The following is a 15,171-nucleotide window of genomic DNA, read 5'->3' as shown; positions in this document are numbered from 1 at the left end:
CATGCGTAAAACCCAGATTTACGCATGTAAATGCTTTTTAAAATCAGACCCTTAGAGAATAGCCACTGCCATTAGCAATGGTTACATGGAATAGACTTAGTTTTTGGGTACTTGCCAGGTTCTTATGGCCTGGATTGGCCACTGTTGGAAACAGGATGCTGGGCTTGATGGACCCTTGGTCTGACCCAGTATGGCATTTTCTTGTGTTCTTGACTCGTGCATGTGAGCTAATCTGTGCCCCTTGCTAGTATAATTGCACCCTAGGAGACTAACTTAAGGAACTGCAGAAATAAAGCCTAAGTGAGTGAAACTTTTAAATGATACACAGTGTGCATGTCACCTTCATTGTTCTACTTTGAGTCTAAATGTACGAGGTTTTTTTTTTTTTTTTTTTTTTTAAATAGCTGTGCCAGTGCAAAAAGCCATTGATAAGTCTGGCCCATACAGTTTCACATTGATAATGTTGATGCAAAATTTTTGAGGCAATTTAGAAAGTGGCTGGAGAGTTTCCCTATATAAATGTGGGCCAACGGGGATCATGGGTATTAGAGCTTTCCTACAGATACAAAGTCCATGCAAGAAAGTACCAGCTATAAGTTCAAAATGGACTTTTCATGCATGCTTTTCCTTACCTGTTCTAACCTTGCCCTGCCCCTTTCCTGCTAGGCAAAAAAATATGCAAGTTGTGAAGCAATGCAGCTATTTTTGGCCACATTGAAGGGGGCAATTTTCAAATGAGCAATCTAGCCACCTTGATCATTAGTAATATGGCTAGATGGTGCTGAAAATTGTCCTCTTTATGCATGTGTAGAACTTGATATCAGAAAAGATCATAATAACATAATGGCTATGTACCTTTTTGAAGCCCTCTGCCTGAGGGGTCCCCTGCAAGGGCTTCTGAGGTTTCTCACACTCACTCCCTCTCCAGGATTTTGCTGCAGAGCCCTAGGAATTTGACTAGCTCTGCCTTTCCAATAAGGCGTCCCCACACAGAGCTTGACTGAGGAATTCCTTCAATAAATATAACGACATCTGGAACGTTTTTTTGATTTGGTATCTATATTTCACATTGAAATATTCAGAAAGTAAATCTGTTCTTTCCTTGACTATTTCCTTGGGATCATCTCTGTTTCCACCTCAATTTTAGGGTTCCCCCCAGGGTAGATGGTAAGGCTCCTGCTTTCTACACAGGATTCCCTTTTGTACTTAGGATCCACTGCTTGGTCTCTGCTGTTTATCACCTCATTCCTTTTCTGTAATATGTACCAAGTAAAGCCCAGACTCTGTTTACGGCTTTGGGTGAGCACCTGATTGTGGCTCTTTCCTTTCTCATCCCTTTGGGCACCAACTGGGCACCATTTCTCCAAAAGGTTTCTGCTGGGTTGGCACTGAGTCTCTGAGGCTGAACGACATGGGGCAAACTGCAAGGTTTCCAATGCTACTGGACAACCTCCAGCCACAAAAAAAAAAACAAAAACAAAAGCCAACCTCTTAAGTTAAAAAAAAAAATCTAGTTACTAGACTCCCTCCTTTAAGAGACAATAAACCTGAAAGAATGAGGCTTTTGTTCAGCTCTTGGCAACCTCTTCCCTCTTTCACTAAGATGAAAAAGTAGATAAATGTTGCTTCTGAAAAGAAAAGACCAAAAGGGAGAAGCAGTTCACCTGCCTTTAGAAGTAAGCTAGCTGCTATTCTCTGAAGGTACTCCAAAGATCTAACACCAATGGTATTCTCATCTGCCTACAGATAGCATGCAGGACAGGTCTCTGATCTTCTAATCCTACTACTGCTTCTCTTGCTGCTTCTGCTTCTTCTAGAAAACACTAGGGGCTTCTCTATATCAAAAGCTAGGGGTGTGTGCGCAGAACAATTTTGTGCAGATTTTAATTTCATTTCCTTTCTATTTTATGCCTATTGTACTTTATTTCATTTTGTTTCATTTTTGTTTGCTTTTAGTACATGCTATCTGCACAGGGACGACGGTTACTTTAAAACGAGCATATGGGTGCATGAACGGACACATGCTGAAATTTTAAATCATGCACGCAGTTACGCACGAATGATTTAAAATACGCCTACCACATACATGTGTGCTCCTAATTTTAACACAAGAAAGAGAGCAGAATAATCAAACAGTCCAGTCTTCGTAGTGTTGATAAATAGAATTCCTTATTTTATGTTTTCATTTCTTCAAAGCGGCTACTCCAAAAGCTTGTTACGACTATGGCTGCTGTGCAGCAGCCTCACCACCAGAGGTCCCTCAAGAGTATGCTCTCCTGACTGGCCCAATCCATCCTAGTCATCTGCTCTATGTCCTGGACTTCCTTTATAACCCTGCCTATCCAATACTTCAGTGCTTCGGCATCGAGCTCATTTGGGCTCCCTGCTCTAGCCTCTTTTCTGCCTTGCCTTCGGGCTTCTGCCTTGCTGTTTTGCCTTCCCTGTCTTAGGATATTGTCTCATGTCTCCTTGCTTGCTGCCTTCGGGCTTTTGTGTTTTATGTTCAGTGTTAGTACTGTCTGGTTAGTCTGTCTAGTCATTGTCAGTCTTGCTTCTCCGGGTTCCCTTAGTCCAGTCACTCATACCTACAGTCAATATCACCCTTACCTGCATGCTATCCTGAGTCCATCCTTACCAGCACCCAGTTCCAGTATCCTGATCACCTTTACCTGCACTCACTTTCACACTTACCCCCATGCTGCTCCCGTGTATCAAGCTCACTCTTACCTTCACACACCTAGTATCAGAGATTCCCTCAGCCTGCATCAGATTCCCTCCAGCCAGCTCCCAGCACCAGACTCCTTACCAGCCAGTACTCAGCTCCACAGGTTCCAGCATCACCCAGTTCTACACACTCCTGCCTGCACCAGATTCCTCTCCAGCCCTTATCAGAGGCTCTCCTGCAAACCCTGTTTCTCTCCATTCTGGAGTCACTCCTGCAGGTGGTGTTCACTACACCTGACCACTGCCCAATCGTAACAAAGCTCAAGCGGTATATAATAGTTTTCAACCAGGTTCCAGTAGCCGCTTTGAAGAAATGAAAAAATAAAATAAGGAATTCTATTTATTAACACTACGAAGACTGGACTGTTTGATTATTCTGCTCTCTTTCTTGTGTGTGGATAAAAATTGGAGAGCAGCAATCCTCCTATTTCTGTATTGGATTGCTCCTAATTTTAAGCCATTGCTCGAGTGATGCATCTTCCTTAGGACTTTGTTGGCTTTATCATGTGCAAGCAAGCCAATTTTAAAAATGCTCGTGTGAAGAACATTCCCAGTTTTACCAGTTAGTCCACAAGTTTGCCCTGGTTCTTCAGCCTGCACTCCCCCTAGTTGATTCAGACCCCTCACCCAGTCATTTTAGGTCTTAACCGAGATTTATGCAGACTTGCACCTCATCAAGAGCAGAAGTAAACAAGTATGGCTAACAGCCCTCACCATGCTGCAGCTACTGGATATAAAATATGGATTTACGTGCATATGTGTTGGGCCCACCCAGGAACACCCCCAACACCTAACTCCGCCTCCTATTTTTTTACTTGTGTGTAATCTGCAGCTTTTAAAATCTGTGTTGCTCCCGTGTGGCCCAGATGCATGCGTATATAGGCTTTTTAGCACGAGCTACGCTTTTAAAATCCACCCCATAGTATGCACTAAAAGCATTTGGTGTACGCTGTTTGTCAAGACTGTAGCATGTGCTGTTTGTGAATAGCGCACACTAAATGCTTTCAGTGCATGTTATTTGCACATAGCACACTCTAAATGAAAGAAACAAAAAATGAAATGTTATCTATTTTTTTCTCATTTCATGTATAAAATGACTGCATATCTCTATCAAAAGCTGGAATAATCCATCTTAGAAGTCTTTAATGGGGATGCTGTGGAAAGATAGTACATTCCTTTAACCTACTCTGGCTATCATGTCCTTTCTATGGGGGCTCGCTACTTAGTATGGTTCCCTTGGGACCCTTATATTTCTTTTTGAAGAATGATATTTTTCCTTTTTTTAATGCAGATTTATTAGAGAACTTCTAGAACGAAAAGTAAGTATAGATAGATATATTAATTTATCTATTTCTAAATTATACAATTATAAAGGCAAAAAATGTATATCCTTGTGGGACCAAAGACACAAAATCTAATATAAAAAAATCAGATATCCATACCAGAATTTTAATTGTGTGGGAATTGGGAAAGAAAGCTCTATGCTCAAAGGGCCAGATTTTCAAAAGCATTTACTCGAGCAAAACTGGTTTTTGCTCGAGTAAATACACTTTACTCAAGTAAGTGGGCTTTTCAAAATTGCTACAATATATGCCATTGAATTGTCCATAGGATTTACTCAAGTAAGTGCACTTTACTCGAGTAAATAGCTTTTGAAAATTGCTACGATAGTATGTTACATTTACATGCGTAACTCCTTTGAAAATGACCCCCAAAATGCAGTTCTGTGGAGCAGATCAGTTCCAGCAATATTCCCAAACAGAGGGAATATTGATTGACTCATTGATTGAATATGATTTATAACTACAATGAGTAAACTTGCTTTAATTATTCTAGCTAATAATTGGGATCCTAATTCATTAAGGGGTAGATTTTAAAAACATATGCATGTGTGTCCATGTGTACGCGCTGCCTGGCGCATGCACATGGACGCCTGATTTTATAACATGCGCGCGCAGTTGCACACGTGTTATAAAATCGGGGGGTTGGCGCGCGGAAGGGGGTGCACGATTGTGCACCCTGCGCGCGCCGACCCCTGTGGCCTTCACCCGTTCCCTCCGAGGCCCCTCTGATTTTGGAGAGGCCTGGGAGGGAATTTCCCTTTCCCCTACTCTGGGCAGGCGCAAGTTGCGCACGCTGGCAGCCTGGTGGCACGCGATCCTCCAACACAGCGGCAAATGGCCGCTGTGTTCGAGGCCTCTAGCCCCACCCCGCCCCCAGACTGCCCCGCCCTGCCCTCAACCACCCCTCTTTTGAAGCCCCGGGACTTAGATGCGTCCAGTGGATTTACGCGTGTAGAGCTTTGAAAATCCAGCACGGTGCGCGCATGGCCCGGCCACACATGTAATCCCCGTTTTTTACCTGCGCTAGCCATTTAAAATCGGGCTGTAAGTTTCTTTCCTTCTCTTCTTAGTAAAGACCACAATGAATGAAGCCAATAGTGGGCAAAGCAACTTTATGATTTTTCTTGTTACTTACATTAAAACTTGGCAACAGGAACACAACAGTTTATCCAAGGTCCCCAGAGCTAGCTGGGCACATGTTTTCAAATGCAGACCAGTGGCCAAGCACAGAGTTTGATTTCCTTCTCCAGTGCATACTAAACTGGTAATACTTTAAAGGGAATCTAATAATCAAAATACTTTTCATACTGCTCAATGTGCGCATGACTTTTTTAAGTATTGCAGGGTAAAGCCCATTGTCACCCCCCGCTTTGCAGTCTCCTGTTCAGAGAAGTTACTGCAGGAACTTGGTGAATTAGCAGAGATTTATGGTACCCATATTCAGGTAATAATCTATGTTCAAAACCTACGGTACTTTACAAGATGTGTATTAACAGGTTCATTTTTTTGTTTATCTGAATCTTGAGTGATTTTAGCGGAGGAGAAAAGGCATCACTACGTTTCTGACATGAGAATTGAGATCTACATATTGGACAAGCCTGGGGAGCTGGGATATTTAAAGGCTAGATGGTGAGATAAGGTGGAAGAAGGTGTCATAGAGTTCACTAAGCAATGAGTCAATGATATAGTTAGGGGTGTGCAATCCTTTAAAACAACATTGAAAACACTAACAACATTAGTTTTGTGTCGTTTCCCATCTGCAGTGACACAAAAAACAACAAACGTTTTAGTGCATGCTGAGATGCAGAAACACAATAACATGAAACTAAACAAAGAACAGTAAATAGAAAACAAAACAAAAACAAAAGTTGTACTCTTGGACATTCCTAGATGTGGTAATTCTAAGCAGGGATACATACTGAGGACAGGTAAACAGGAACATAAGTGGGGAAAAAATCAGTTCCGAATGGAGACGGCCACTTAGATTATTCCCAAGAGAGAAACAAATTCAGCGTCAAGGAGGAAGCTAAAGGAAACAGTACGGCTTCTTAGGAAGTTCCTATTGCTTGTGACCAAAACATCTGTCTTGGAATCATTTTACAGCACATCTTAACTTAAATCTCCCTCAAATGAGATTAATTTTCAAAGACTCACACAGGAGTTCTGTGTATAAAATCTGCATCTGCATGCATTAGTAGCCTCTGTGCACAGCAAATGAATTTACAGAAGGTTGGGAATACACACATACTATTGCAGTTATGCAGAAAAGTATGTGCATACAATGAGGGTGTTTTGAGGGCATTCCAGCTCTGGGCTGGCGTTAATTTTCGAGGGTTAAAATGTGCGTGTCAGGCGCACAGTTTTTTTTGTTTTGTTTTTAACTTCAGGGTCCTAGCTGATAGCCTCATCAACATGACATTTGCATGTGACGAGCGCTATTAGCTTCACACCAGTATGGACATGCGTTTTGGATGCGCTAATCCTGATATTGCATTGGGCGTATGTCTAGCGCATTGAAAACTTGCGTCCAACCGCTCGTTTAGTGGCGCACTGAGCTCAGCGCCCGATATTGCATCGGCCCCATTGTTTGAAAAGGTTAGTAATATGGTAATTAAGATATAACTTACTTTAGAACTGCTTCTGTTTATTGGATTTTACTCAATGCATTTCCAAAGAACAAGCAATGACATTCATCTTTCCTTCCTTACAGAGCCATATAAGTGAGGCTGATGGAGAAATGAAGCGTGTGAAAGCATTATTCCCCAACTATAAAAATTATGCAGACGTTTATGATAAAAACAAACTTTTGACAGATAAGGTAATATCAAGGAATATGATTCGCTCATCGGTGCTTGAATATTTAATTTGTTTCATTAAAGAATTAATGCTACCAAAATATTTCCATAATAACTCAGTCAGCTTTTCGAGAAAACCAAAAACCTGGGGATTGTAGTTTTTTTTCCTGATTTCTGTTTAACTCTGAAGAAAAGAGTAAGTGTTTGGAAACTCCTCCTACGCATTCTTGCACAAAGTACAGGGGACCAAGTGGTCACTAAGGCACAGCGCTGATTTTCCATCAGAAACCCGTGCAGTACTGACAAAGGCGGCGGGCACCTCACGCTCTGCAGGAAGTTCCGTCCGCCACAGAGGATCTGGAAACCACCACAACAAGGCTGCTTCTAAAGATCAACATCTGGAGTCGATACAGGAGGGCTTTTATCTGGCTGACTTGTGAGTTATCTGGAGAAATATTGACTTTTGAATATCACTGGCATCTGGATAAAATTTAGCCTTGAAGGGCCATTCTGGGGTGAGGGTGAGTTAGCCAGGCAATTTTTCTGATCAACTTTGATATTTGGAGTTAGCCGAATAAGTTATTTGACAAACCCTAGAGGTGGCCATGAGAAGGGTTAAAGTTCTCTAGGAATGTCTTATGAAAGTGCAGACCTAGTACGAATAATTTCTAACCTGTTGTTAAAATTGTCTATTGTACCTGAAGATTAGAGGGTGGCCAGTGTTAACGCCAATCTTAAAAATTGGTTCTCGGGGTGATCTAGGAGCTATCAATTGGTGAGCATGATTTCAGTGCAGGGAAACACTGTAGAAACTATTCTAAAGTATAACATAATGAAACATATAGATATAGTTTTAATGGGACATGGCCAACATGGATTTACACAAGGAATGGGAGGTTTTGGGTGGGGGATAGAAGGGGAATGCTAATGTTTCCAACAGTTACAGTCACCGGTGCTGGCATGCCACCTAGGGCCTTTCCACTTTCCACCGTGTTTTCAAAAGGTTTTGGAGACCTAGAGCAGGTGAGGGACATTGGCCTGCCAGCCCCAACTTGTATGAGGGGACACAGGTGCCAGCCCAAACCTTTTTTTTTTTTTTTTACTTTGCTTGGTGCTTATATGGCTTTACTGTATAGCTGCATAAGCTTAAAGTTATACAGTTACCTTTAGCCAGATAACTTCATTTGTCAATAATCAGTGAGTCGTTTATCCCTCTGAATATCTCGGACAAATGATCTACCAAAGATAAGTCGCGCATTTTCTGGCTTTCTGATAATTGGCCTCATGGAGTCCTGCATACATGCACGGGAAGGGAAACATTAAAGGGCTAATTTTAAAAGCCCTGCACACGTGAAAGCCGGGAAATGCTTGCGGAGCTGCGCCTCACCCGTGACGTGGGAAGTTTCACAGGCCCGCAGCCATGAGCGTATCTCCCTGTACGCGCACTGGAAAGATTTTTGCTAAAAGGGGCAGGCCAGGGGCGGGGAGTGGGTGGGCCAGGAGAGCGTCATTAGGCGCTGTCCCACTGGCAGCCAACCCGCCAGCACAATCTGCTACTGTTCCAGAGAGCAGTAAATTATAAAACAAAAAAAAAAACAATAGGTTAGTTGGTGGTGTTTTAGGGGTCAGGTTAGTAGGGGAAAAGGGAGGCAGTTTAGGTAGAGGGTTTAGGAAGGTCCTTCCCAATCCGCTCCTTTATTGGAATAGACTGGGAAGGAACTGGGATTGGGGCCCCGCATGTGCCTGTGGGTAGCGGATTTTATAACATGCACGTGTCGACGCGCGCATGTTATAAAATAGTCGGGTCCACGTGTGCGCGCTGTGAACTATGCATGCATGGTTGCCCGCGTGCAGGTTTGAATATCTACCCTTTTGATAATAAAAACACAATTCTTTATTCAACTACCTTATTGACTAGAGTTAAAAGGAAACTTGGCTATCATTAATGATTACTTATGATCAGGTACGTCAGTGGAACCAAATATTCAGTGGGAAAGAACTGAACTGAAGAAGGATTTCAGAAAAAAAGATTGGAAAGGATGGAAACAGAATATGATGGCAGAAAATGACTACTAGACCCATCTAGTCTGCCTACTATTCCTTCCTGCTACAACGTCACAGAGGTCAATATTCAAAATGATAAGTCCCAAACTTAGCCAGACAACCCATTATCCAAGGAAAACTTAGCCAGATAAAAAAAAAGAGATGGTGAGGGGGTATTTCAGGGCAGATCAGTGTAATCTGACTAATTTAGTTGTTATTCAGACTTATCCAGCTAAGCTAGCCAGATAAATTTAGGACTGCCTCAGAGCAGTCCTAAAGTTATCCAGGTGCAAGTACCCAGATAACTTAGTACTTAACCAGCTGTAGTCAGAAAATAGCTGGTTAAATATATTAAAAAAAAGTAAACTCTTGGGCTTTCAGGCCTAATCCTGCAGCCCTTCACTAAACCAAAATATTTAAAGGTACTATAAGCCAGTGCCTGGCTTATAGTACCCAATTCCCCTAACCACAAAAATTAGAAACAAAAAGGATAAAGTCATAGTGACCCAAGGCCTGCCTCTCTCTCCAATGTATGAGATGCACATTTACAGAGTCTCCTCCTGTCTTCATCCCACCTTCCCCACCCACCCAAAATCTCAACTCCACTCTCCCCACTCCACTGGACCCCTGCAAACCCCAGCCAGGAACACAGTACAGTCTTACCTTAAGTGGCTGCTACACTTCTTAGTCCCAATTATAAAGTGCCCATCCGGACATCTTTCAGTAGATGGTATATCTCAACTATGTATACTCAGTGCCGGGCTCGCATGCAGGTGCAGCTGGTCAAGGTAGAGAAGGGGTAGCATCTCTTTTACCAGTGACATCTGAAAAAGCCAAAATTCTACGCACGTCTGCCTTTCCCTGACTGCACATTGGTGGCAGTTGACCAAGGCAGGGGCAGGCAGCAGCTCTAGTAGCAGCAGATCAGCAGTGTACAAGTTGGCTGCGCCGCATATCTAGATGATGGATATCAGCCATATCTTGGTCAATATTAGCAGTAATACGGAAGATGATGGAGGACTGACAGCTAGACTGGAGAGACAGGACTGTTTTTCCTGTTTTTGTTTTTTTATATGGACAATGGCACAAACATGAAAAAGGCAATGGAAGAAGGGGGAACTATGAGGGGCTAAACTGCATTGTGCACTTGTTGCACCTGGCAGTAAAGGCCACCCTGGGGGCCAAGTAGGAATATGGCAGCTTAATCCTGAAATAACTGATAGAGAGAGATGCAGGAAAATAGTGTGGCATTTTCACCAAAGTGTGAAATGTGAGCAGGAAGTGCATGAGAAGCAGAAAGCAGTGACACCTCTGCATCAGCTCATTGAAGATATAGAAACAAAATGAATTCCACCTATCTGATGCTGCAGTGGTTAGTGAAGTAACAACAGCCTTGCAATGCTTGTCTCTCAAAAGAAAAATGGGTGTGGACTGCACCCTGGGGCATCATGTTTGGCTACACGTATGGAGAAGCCCTTCAAGGATGCCACGGAGGATCCACAAGCATCTCATGGGCAAGTTCATCCCCACAATCAATATCCTGGAAGAGAAGTTTGAGATTTGGCAGGTACAGGGATTGGCAACAGAGGCATTGCTCTTTGTAGACTTCTTGTAGCAGCAGGTCAAGATAGCTTCAAAACCCTCACCCGAAAGAATACTTACATGCCAGCCATGCTGTGTGACCCATGGGTGAAAGGGAGTATTGCCCTCTGGTCCCACAGTCTAATGCACTAGAAGGAGAAGCTGGTGGCTAGGGTGTGGGAATAGAAAAGCCACAATCAGAGGGACGGCACAGATGTAGCACAGGAAAGACTGGGCACCCCACACAATACTGTCAGGATGAACAGCACCCTGTCAGTTACCACTTCCTCCTCCATCTTTATCTGCCCCCCACCCCCCATGGCTATCTCAGTATAGGCTCTCCTGACACAGGCCATAGGTACAGTAGTTGGCAGAAGAGGAGATTATCCTCCTCAACAAAGGAGATCCCAGCACAAATTTCAGTCACATGCTAACTGGCAGAGGCCAGTGAGGATATGGCTACAGATCAGTTGCACCTTGGGCACACAAGGCCATAATCTGGCCAGACTTGGCTAAGGTAGCCCAGCATTTCCTCTCTTGCCTACCATACAGCATGCCTAGAGAATGGGTATTTCCAGTGACAGGGGACATCGTGAGCCCACATTGTTCACAACTGGCAACAGAGCTGGTAGAAATGTTAGTGTTCCTTAAAATAAATTTCCCTCTAATGGGTTTCCCTGAATTTCCATATGAATGGCTGGAGGACTGAGTGCACAATTACAGAGAACCAATGCCCACAATTTATGCCCTTAGCACCTTGCCATGTTACTAATTGCAACTTTTGCTGCTGATGTTAAGCTCGCTCCTCATGCCCTGCCTCTCTCCTGGCTCAGCTCTGCTGTTTTGTTGTATCATTGAGGGACAGTCTGTTCCATCTGCCATGGTTCAATGCCTTGCTATTTTGTTGTGCCACACTTGTGGTTTGGCCTGGTCCTCCCCCTCCCCGTCTTTCTCATGGTTATACTGTGGTGTTTTGGCACCAAAAACAAAAAATGTAAACAAACAAAAAAAGAAAACTTTCTCCTCCCATCCCTATTTTCTAGTTCTGAACCTTTCTGTGCTGTTCTTCCATTGTTACTGACTGGCCTGCTCCTCACCCTTTAATGGTGCCTTTGAGAACACCTACCTCTGACAATATGGTTTTGCCTCTATCATGATGCCTTGGGGAATTCAGGTCACTGTTGGTGCTGTTTTGTTCGTCTCTCAGTACTTTGGGCGGTTCATGACACTGTTGGTGCTTTTTGCCACTCTTATGATGCCTTGGGATTTTGATGCCACTGTCATTGTTCGGTACCCTCACTCTATGCTTTGTTGTGTTTATGCTGATGTGCTTGTTGCATTACCTCTTGTTCGCTTGGAGTTTTGATGCCACTCTTGGTACCACTTTACCCCTTTTTTTGGTACCTTGAGCTGTTCATGCCACTGTGCTGTTTTGCTCCTCTTTTGGTGCATTGAGGTCTCCTTGCCACTGTTATTGGTGACCTGTGCCTCTCTTTTGTAGCCTTGGGTTGTTCTTGGATTTGTTAGTGCTGCTTTACATCGTACTCAGTACCTTGGGCCAGAAAATTTGGCAGTGATAAGGCAAAGAGCAACTCAATTGCTCACAATAAAAATGTGTGTCGTTAAATGTTGTGTGCTCTACAGACAGTGATGGCCCATGGCTGCTACCTTAGCGATGAAGAACTGGAACTCTTCAGAGAGCGTGGAGCTGCGATTTCTCACTGCCCCAGTTCAAACCTTTCGTGAGTAGGCAAATTACTAATAAAAATAGATTTCATATTTGATCTAAAATAATGGTTATTTATGCTATTGAGCACGGCTCTCTCATGCTGGATTGTGCATTACATACTGTTGCTTGTACTGTCTTGTTTCCAATCCTTTTTTTTTCCATGTCATCAGATATCAACTTCTAGATCTATAAGCCATTGTCTGGTATAATCGCTCAATGTGCGGATGCCATCTGCTTCACTGAGAAATTTGCAAAGACTGTAGATTTCAGTTAGATGCTGTCCATGAAGTTTATTTTACGAAGTGTTGCTTTGAATCAACTGTGTCCAGTCTAAGGCTATTTAATTTAACCCACATTTTACTGTCAAGATCAAACCCAATGGGGGACTTGTTTGGTGTTGGTATGGACCACTATAAGAGTATATCTGACTTTTCCCAGTGGTCAAATCAGTCCATTGCTGCCCATAGGTTTGGTTCCTCATTTCCAATCTAAACATATGTTTCTGATAGTAAACTAGTGCGATAATTTATCATCCATGTTTGTGTTTGTGAAAGGACATAGTCAGAGACAGGGACATGAAGTTTGCCTGTGTGCATTTCTTTCCATAATAATTTTCACTTACCCATTTTCATCAAATTTGAGTAATGGTTCTTGCTGTTGTTCCTATTGCTCATCATAGGAGATCCAGTTTCAGCTCTTTGCTGACAAAAGCTTTTCTCCATAAGTAAGACTGCTGCCATTACACTGTTTCCTGAGGATATAGACCTTCTGTTCTTCAGAACCACCTCTCACCCTCTCATAAAGTACATTTGACCTGAAGAGGATTTGTGAGGACAGCTGCAGAGCTGTGGGAAACTGGAAAAGCATGTGTCATTCCAATGGGATGATATATCTTGTCAGTCACAAGCCTAGACCAAAGGCCAGTCTGAGAAATTATTCTCTTTGCCTTTTCCTTGAATCAAAAGGTTCAGATGTTGAAAAAATGCATGCCATTTGATTTTACTTATCTGTTAGTTGCTTATATTTCTTCTAGAAACTGGCTGAGTGGGAGGCGACAAAGAGTAATGCAAATGGAGTTTTCTCTGAGGAGGGGGGTATTACTAGCCTTGTACCTTAGGGATCTGTCCTTGGACTGATTCTTTTTGACAATTTTGTGAGCGACATAACAGAAGGATTGTCGGGGAAGGTTTGTCTTTTTGTTGATGGTACCAAAATTTGTAACAGGGGGGACAGCCAGGAAGGTATGGAAAACAAGAAGAGGGATATAGCGAAGCTCGAGGAATCGTCTAAGGTCTAGAGTTAAGATTTAATGCTAAAAAATGCAGAGTAATGCACTTAGGATGCAAAAACACAAGGAAAAGCTACAATATTCAAGGTGAAATTCTTCTAAGCAGAAAGGAAAAGCGGGATCTGGGGGAATTTGTATCTGATGATCTGCCAAACAGGTGGATAAAGCAATGGTAAAAGGAAGAACGATGCTTGGCTTCATAGAGAAATGGTCAGCAGAAAAAGGGAGGTGATATTGCCCCTGTAATAGGTCCCTGGTGAGACCTCACTTGGAATACTGTGTACAGTTCTGGAGACCACATCTTCAAAAGGATATAAACAGGATAGAGTCTGTCCATAGGGTGGCTACTAAAATGGTCAGTGGTCTTCGTTCTAAAGCATATAGGGATAGACTTAAAGCTCTAAACATGTATACCCTAGAGGAAAGGCAAAATAGGGGAGATATGATAGAGACATTTAAATATCTCAAAGATTTCAATGCACAGGTGAGCCTCTTTCAATAGAAAGGAGGCTCTAGAACAAGGGGGTCAACTCAGGAGTAATAATAGGAAATATTTCTTTACTGAAAGGGTGGTGGATACATGGAACAGCCTCCCAGTGGAGACAAAAACAGTATCTGAATTCAAGAAAGCATGGGATAAATACAGGGGATCTTGGGAATTATAATGCTAAATTAATTGGGCAGATGGGCAGACTAGATGGGCTATACAGTCTTTTTCAGCTGTCATGTTTCTATGTTTCTAGTATCATTAGCCTGATCAGGGGAGATAGCAATTGCTAACTATTTAGTGCTTTGACTAGTATGCATCATGTTAGCTTACAAATAAATACATTATCCTGGAGATATAATTTCAAGGTAAAGGAATTTTTATTTATTTATTTATTTATTATTGTTATATACTGACATTCATCTCAATTGAGATATCACACTGGTTTACATTCAGGTACTGTAGGTATTTCTCTATCCCCAGAGGGCTTACAATCTAAGTTTTTGTACCTGAGGCAATGTAGGGTAAAGTGACTTGCCCAACGTCACAAGGAGTGATAGTGGGACTTGAACCCTGGTCTCCTGGTTCATAGTCCACTAGGCTATTCCTCCTCCCAATTTTAAAGAAAGCAGGGAGGAACATGGACCTTAGAGCTAAAAGTGGTTCTGCAAGCGAGATTGGTATTTTCTTACATTTGATTGTCAGCATTTTAGAAAACGAGTTGAAAGTCAAAGCATTTCCTTAAATAAGACATATTTTTACAAGTGCCACACTATTCTAAAACCAGGTCCAATTATTTGATTCTTTCCATTCCAGGTTGTGCAGTGGCCATCTGGATGTGCGTAAGGTTCTGGAGCACAGAGTTAAGATTGGGCTTGGTACGGGTAAGTATGTTAAATGTTTGTCTTATTTATAACTGTTCAAAGACACAATGCTTAATTCTGTGTTGAAAGAATCTAATGGCCAAGATGGCTGCTATTTAGATCCACAAAGTGTAGTGTATGTATCTTATGAACCACTTGGTCTAATTAAAATTATAATTATTTATTACTATATCACTTGGAAGTTAATTATTTTGCTTCTTAAATAAGCAGTATATAATTGAATAACAAGTTCATTATGGTTAATAATGAATAATGTTACTTTCAGGGGTCAATATTCAAAGGCATATATACAATATT

At 42.3% G+C, this 15,171-nt stretch overlaps 1 protein-coding gene across 2 annotated transcripts in view; it reads left to right on the top strand.

Annotated features, from left to right (window-relative positions):
• GDA (guanine deaminase) overlaps window positions 1-15,171 on the top strand; it is a 55,334-nt gene that overhangs the window by 17,296 nt on the left and 22,867 nt on the right. For both annotated transcript variants that reach the window (XM_029612439.1, XM_029612430.1), the window contains exons 6-10: window positions 4,016-4,043; window positions 5,404-5,511; window positions 6,778-6,885; window positions 12,131-12,228; window positions 14,807-14,874. In XM_029612439.1, coding sequence (XP_029468299.1) covers window positions 4,016-4,043; window positions 5,404-5,511; window positions 6,778-6,885; window positions 12,131-12,228; window positions 14,807-14,874 — 410 coding nt within the window. The remainder of the gene's footprint in view (window positions 1-4,015; window positions 4,044-5,403; window positions 5,512-6,777; window positions 6,886-12,130; window positions 12,229-14,806; window positions 14,875-15,171) is intronic.

Source organism: Rhinatrema bivittatum, chromosome 1, assembly GCF_901001135.1.
Source record: "Rhinatrema bivittatum chromosome 1, aRhiBiv1.1, whole genome shotgun sequence".
NCBI classification, from domain to species: domain Eukaryota; kingdom Metazoa; phylum Chordata; class Amphibia; order Gymnophiona; family Rhinatrematidae; genus Rhinatrema; species Rhinatrema bivittatum.
Note: the sequence above shows the minus strand (reverse complement) of the source record. Positions and strands in the feature narration are given on the sequence as shown.